General features: G+C 47.4%; 1 protein-coding gene across 1 annotated transcript in view; it reads right to left on the minus strand.

Moving 5' to 3' along the window:
• LOC106570612 (peptidyl-prolyl cis-trans isomerase FKBP9-like) overlaps window positions 1–5,038 on the minus strand; it is a 24,196-nt gene extending 19,158 nt beyond the window's left edge. Inside the window, exons 1-2 of the mRNA XM_045694961.1 lie at window positions 4,480–5,038; window positions 1,016–1,161 (exon numbers count right to left, since the gene is read on the minus strand). Coding sequence (XP_045550917.1) covers window positions 1,016–1,161; window positions 4,480–4,688 — 355 coding nt within the window. The 5' untranslated portion in view covers window positions 4,689–5,038. The remainder of the gene's footprint in view (window positions 1–1,015; window positions 1,162–4,479) is intronic.
• Between the last annotated feature and the right edge of the window lie 1,949 nt (window positions 5,039–6,987).

Here is a 6,987-nt window from a genome sequence, read left to right on the forward strand (position 1 = left end):
TATGTTATAACCATGTTATAGGCCTACCGTAAGCTATGTTATAACCATGTTATAGGCCTACCGTAAGCTATGCTATAACCATGTTATAGGCCTACCGTAAGCTATGTTTATAACCATGTTATAGGCCTACCGTAAGCTATGTTTATAACCATGTTATAGGCCTACCGTAAGCTATGTTTATAACCATGTTATAGGTCTACCGTAAGCTATGTTATAACCATGTTATAGACCTACCGTAAGCTATGTTATAACCATGTTATAGGCCTACCGTAAGCTATGTTATAACCATGTTATAGGCCTACCGTAAGCTATGTTATAACCATGTTATAGGCCTACCGTAAGCTATGTTATAACCATGTTATAGGTCTACCGTAAGCTATGTTATAACCATGTTATAGGCCTACCGTAAGCTATGTTATAACCATGTTATAGGACTACCGTAAGCTATGTTATAACCATGTTAAAAGCTATTATTTCACCATGTTGGAAGCTAAACACACAGATTACAGGTGTGGCAGGTAGCCTAGTGGTCAGAGTGTAGGGATGGCAGGTAGCCTGGTCGTTAGAGTGTAGGGACGGCAGGTAGCCTGGTGGTTAGAGTGTAGGGATGGCAGGTAGGATAGTGGTTAGAGTGTAGGGACGGCAGGTAGCCTAGTGGTTAGAGTGTAGGGACGGCAGGTAGCCTAGTGGTTAGAGCGTTGGACTAGTAACCAAAAGGTTGCTGGATCGAATCCCTGAGCGGACAAGGTAAAAATCTGTCGTTCTGCCCCTGAACAAGGCAGTTAACCCACTGTTCCTAGGCCGTCATTGAAAATAATAATTTGTTCTTAACTGACTTGCCTAGTTAAATAAAGGTTAAATAAAGGTTAAATAAATGGTAATAAATAAGTAAAAGTACATGCAGTTGTTGATTGATTAGAGAGAGGAGCTGAGATCAAACCTCACGTATAAAGTAGAATAAGTTCCATTGAGTATTGTAAACTATGTTGTAACTAACGTCATACTATGAGCTTACCGTATCCTTCCTTCCCATAGGCCAGCTGTGGGGGGATGGTGACCAGGCGCCTCTCGTTCACACACATCCCTACCAGAGCTCTGTCCATCCCTTCAATCAGCTGCTTCTTACCCACAAACACATTGTAGGTGCTACCGCGGTCATAGCTGCAACACACACACACACACACACACACACACACACACAAATGTTATGGGAGCTGCCAACATCTCAACCAAAAAAGACAGAAAGAGAAGAAACAAGGAAAACACTAATTTACTCAGTCAGTCAGTCAGTCAGTCAGTCAGCCAGTCAGCCAGCCAGCCAGCCAGTCAGTCAGTCAGTCAGTCAGCCAGCCAGCCAGTCAGTCAGTCAGTCATATGTAGCTCTCTGTCCAGTCAGCCGTCATTGCTTGGCTGTGGTGAGACTGTGAATAACATGCTGGGTCACCAGGTCTACTACACCGGCCAACCACATCTCAGTTCTTACCGCGCACATTGATGCTTAAGCCTACTGGTCTGGTCTACTTTAGCCCAAGAGTTTACTGACTGACTGACTGACCTATTAATGAGATGTTTAACCTGATCAGTTTGCTGACCTTGCATGACCTACACTCACACACCTGGAGGTTATACCTGTGTGTTCATGACCTACACTCACACACCTGGAGGTTATACCTGTGTGTTCATGGCCTACACTCACACACCTGGAGGTTATACCTGTGTGTTCATGACCTACACTCACACACCTGGAGGTTATACCTGTGTGTTCATGGCCTACACTCACACACCTGGAGGTTATACCTGTGTGTTCATGACCTACACTCACACACCTGGAGGTTATACCTGTGTGTTCATGACCTACACTCACACACCTGGAGGTTATACCTGTGTGTTCATGACCTACACTCACACACCTGGAGGTTATACCTGTGTGTTCATGACCTACACTCACACACCTGGAGGTTATACCTGTGTGTTCATGGCCTACACTCACACACCTGGAGGTTATGCCTGTGTGTTCATGACCTACACTCACACACCTGGAGGTTATACATTGTGTGTTCATGACCTACACTCACACACCTGGAGGTTATACCTGTGTGTTCATGACCTACACTCACACACATGGAGGTTATACCTGTGTGTTCATGACCTACACTCACACACCTGGAGGTTATACCTGTGTGTTCATGGCCTACACTCACACACCTGGAGGTTATACCTGTGTGTTCATGACCTACACTCACACACATGGAGGTTATACCTGTGTGTTCATGACCTACACTCACACACCTGGAGGTTATACCTGTGTGTTCATGACCTACACTCACACACCTGGAGGTTATACCTGTGTGTTCATGACCTACACTCACACACCTGGAGGTTATACCTGTGTGTTCATGACCTACACTCACACACCTGGAGGTTATACCTGTGTGTTCATGACCTACACTCACACACCTGGAGGTTATACCTGTGTGTTCATGACCTACACTCACACACCTGGAGGTTATACCTGTGTGTTCATGACCTACACTCACACACCTGGAGGTTATACCTGTGTGTTCATGACCTACACTCACACACCTGGAGGTTATACCTGTGTGTTCATGACCTACACTCACACACCTGGAGGTTATACCTGTGTGTTCATGACCTACACTCACACACTTGGAGGTTATACCTGTGTGTTCATGACCTACACTCACACACCTGGAGGTTATACCTGTGTGTTCATGGCCTACACTCACACACCTGGAGGTTATACCTGTGTGTTCATGACCTACACTCACACACCTGGAGGTTATACCTGTGTGTTCATGACCTACACTCACACACCTGGAGGTTATACCTGTGTGTTCATGACCTACACTCACACACCTGGAGGTTATACCTGTGTGTTCATGGCCTACACTCACACACCTGGAGGTTATACCTGTGTGTTCATGGCCTACACTCACACACCTGGAGGTTATACCTGTGTGTTCATGGCCTACACTCACACACCTGGAGGTTATACCTGTGTGTTCATGACCTACACTCACACACCTGGAGGTTATACCTGTGTGTGCATGGCCTACAGCGGGACAGAAAACACCCTTGCCCACATACAGTATTATCAGCCGGTGTATTTAGTAGCAGGAGAGAACTGTTTTCTCTGGAGTGATACGTTAAATCCAGTTATTCTTCAGTTCAGGCTTGGAGACTGAAGCAGAGTCTCTCTCTCTCTCTGAACATCTCTCTCTCTCTCTCTCTCTCTCCCTGTCTCTGAGTGAACATCCCTCTCTCTCTCTGAGTGAACATCTCTCTCTCTCTCTGACTGAACTGCTCTCTCTCTCTCTGACTGAACTGCTCTCTCTCTCTCTCTCTCTGACTGAACTGTCTCTCTCTCTCTCTCTCTCTCTCTCTCTCTCTGACTGAACTGCTCTCTCTCTCTCTCTCTCTCTGACTGAACTGCTCTCTCTCTCTCTCTCTCTGACTGAACTGCTCTCTCTCTCTCTCTGACTGAACTGCTCTCTCTCTCTCTCTCTCTGACTGAACTGCTCTCTCTCTCTCTGACTGAACTGCTCTCTCTCTCTCTCTGACTGAACTGCTCTCTCTCTCTCTCTCTCTGACTGAACTGCTCTCTCTCTCTCTCTCTCTCTCTCTGACTGAACTGCTCTCTCTCTCTCTCTCTCTGACTGAACTGCTCTCTCTCTCTCTCTCTGACTGAACTGCTCTCTCTCTCTCTCTCTCTGACTGAACTGCTCTCTCTCTCTCTCTCTCTCTGACTGAACTGTCTCTCTCTCTCTCTCTCTGACTGAACTGCTCTCTCTCTCTCTCTCTCTGACTGAACTGCTCTCTCTCTCTCTCTCTGACTGAACTGCTCTCTCTCTCTCTCTCTCTGACTGAACTGCTCTCTCTCTCTCTGACTGAACTGCTCTCTCTCTCTCTGACTGAACTGCTCTCTCTCTCTCTCTCTCTCTGACTGAACTGCTCTCTCTCTCTCTCTCTCTGACTGAACTGCTCTCTCTCTCTCTCTCTGACTGAACTGTCCCTCTCTCTCTCTCTCTGACTGAACTGCTCTCTCTCTCTCTCTCTCTCTGACTGAACTGCTCTCTCTCTCTCTCTCTCTCTGACTGAACTGCTCTCTGTCTCTCTCTCTCTGACTGAACTGCTCTCTCTCTCTCTCTGACTGAACAGCTCTCTCGCTCTCTCTCTCTCTGACTGAACTGCTCTCTCTCTCTCCCAATTCAAAGGGCTTTAATGGCATGGGAAACATTGTTTACATTACCAAAGCAAGTGAAATTGATAATAAACAAAAGCGAAATAAACAATCCAAAATGAACAGTAAACATTACAATCTCTCTATCTCTCTCACTCAAGCTCTCGCTGCCTGCGTGGCTGTTTGGGCGACCCGGTAATAAAACACGCACATGAGTTTATAGACGTGCACGCTACTCACTGCAGAAAGGTAGAGGAAACGAAAAGGAAAAACGATACCTGGAGTCAAACTTCTTTCCATCGGGAAACATGCCGTTATAGTGGTAACGGACATAGTCTCCTACTTTCACAGCGCGCCCGCACTGCTCCGGCACGAACGTTTTCTCAATCACGATGTCATCTAACGGTACCGGAGGGGCGTCACAGGCGGCAAACGCCACCAGAACCGCAAGATATATCATCCCGTGCGCGCACTGGTTCATTTTCATAGCACTATCCTTTACCGGAAAAAAATGAAGGTGGATAACCGTGACTTTAACGGTTGCTCTTGCTCGCTTTTTCACTCTCGCAGGTTGTTTCGGTTCTTCTGATATTCTTCTTCCCGTTCTGTCTTCTTCCAGTTTTGTCTTCTTCCCGTTCTGTCTTCTTCCCGTTCTGTCTTCCCGTTCTGTCTTCTTCCCGTTCTGTCTTCTTCCAGTTCTGTCTTCTTCCCGTTCTGTCTTCTTCCCGTTCTGTCTTCTTCCAGTTCTGTCTTCTTCCCTTGATCCCAGTCCGTTCGGGTTTGAATAGAATGAGCGCAGGCGCAGTAGCACACAGCAGATGTGTTGACGTGGAAACGGCAAACGGAGGTCCTAGGAGTCACGGCTGGAGACTCACATAGACTGCATCACCACTGCAAGACCCCCACAAGACCACCAGACACAAATGTACTACAGTATAAGAGTTTACATTCACAAATGTAACCTATATAGTTTGACGGGGTGGTGGTGTGGTGGTGGGGTGGGGGTGTGGTGGTGGGCCAGTCTGTAAGTATTTTTCAGGGGATTTTTCTGCCCCCCCCCCTTTAGCTCTCTGGAATGTCTCGACGTGGCAGGGGAGAGGGAAAGCCGCCGGCCACAGAGACAATTGTAATCAGTGGGTGATAAAATATGCAACTTTTCTAAAATATAAGCTATATTAAACATATAGCCGAACACATTAAAATAAATGAATTGCATTGTCCGTAGTGTGAGACGCCTAAGACAGCGCTACAGGGAGACAGGACGGACAGCTGATCGCCCTCTCAGTAGTAGACCACGTGTAACAACACCTACATAGGATCGGTACATCCGAACCACCGAGCCTCTTCCTAGAGCTGGCCGCCCGGACAAACTGAGCAATCTGGGGAGAAGGGCCTTGAGGGAGGTGACCAAGAAACCGATAGTCACTCTCACAGAGCTTTAATGTTCCTTTGCTTTGTCATTGTGGGGTGTTGTGTGTAGATTGATGAGGAAATAAACAATTTAATCCATTTTAGAATAAGGCTGTAACGTAACAAAATGTGGAAAAAGTCAAGGGGTCTGGATACTTTCCGAAGGCACTGTAGACCCTTTAGGGGTGCCATATATGAAGTGAGCATTATAATCCTTTTCTGTTCTATCCAGAACCTTTTATTCTAATTGTGTAGAGCTACAAGCTGTATATTGTAATACTGTACTGGTCTACAGGCTGTATATTGTACTACTGTACTGGTCTTCAGGCTGTGTATTGTACTACTGTACTGGTCTACAGGCTGTATATTGTACTACTGTACTAGTCTTCAGGCTGTGTATTGTACTACTGTACTGGTCTACAAGCTGTATATTGTACTACTGTACTGGTCTACAGGCTGTATATTGTACTACTGTACTGGTCTTCAGGCTGTGTATTGTACTACTGTACTGGTCTACAAGCTGTATATTGTACTACTGTACTGGTCTACAGGCTGTATATCGTAATACTGTACTGGTCTACAAGCTGTATATTGTACTACTGTACTGGTCTACAGGCTGTGTATTGTACTACTGTACTGGTCTACAGGCTGTATATTGTACTACTGTACTGGTCTTCAGGCTGTGTATTGTACTACTGTACTGGTCTAGTTGTAATGTGTTATCATACGTTCATGATGCGTATTGGGGAAGGAAGGGGGTCCTGTGGTTTTGTTCACTTGTTTGTGCTCGTGTGCCTGTCTGCCTCTGTGTCTCCTCTCTCCTCCTGTCTCCTCCTGTCTCCTCCTCCTCTCGTCTCTTCCTCTCCTTCTGGCTTCTCCTGTCTCCTCCTCTCTCCTCCTGTCTCCTCCTCCTGTCTCCTCCTCTCTCCTCCTGGCTCCTCCTCTCTCCTCCCCTCTCCTCCTGTCTCCTCCTCTCTCCTCCTGTCTCCTCCTCCTCTCGTCTCTTCCTCGCCTCCTGTCTCCTCCTCTCTCCTCCTCTCTCCTCCTCTCTCCTACTGTCTCCTCCTCTCTCCTCCTCTCTCCTCCTCTCTCCTCCTGTCTCCTCCTGTCTCCTCCTCCTCTCGTCTCTTCCTCGCCTCCTGTCTCCTCCTCTCTCCTCCTCTCTCCTCCTCTCTCCTCCTGTCTCCTCCTGTCTCCTCCTGTCTCCTCCTCTCTCCTCCTCTCTCCTCCTCTCTCCTCCTCTCTCCTCCTGTCTCCTCCTGTCTCCTCCTCCTCTCGTCTCTTCCTCTCCTCCTGTCTCCTCCTCTCTCCTCCTGGCTCCTCCTCTCTCCTCCTGGCTCCTCCTGTCTCCTCCTGTCTCCTCCTCTCTCCTCCTG

Source organism: Salmo salar, chromosome ssa14, assembly GCF_905237065.1.
Source record: "Salmo salar chromosome ssa14, Ssal_v3.1, whole genome shotgun sequence".
Lineage (NCBI taxonomy): Eukaryota > Metazoa > Chordata > Actinopteri > Salmoniformes > Salmonidae > Salmo > Salmo salar.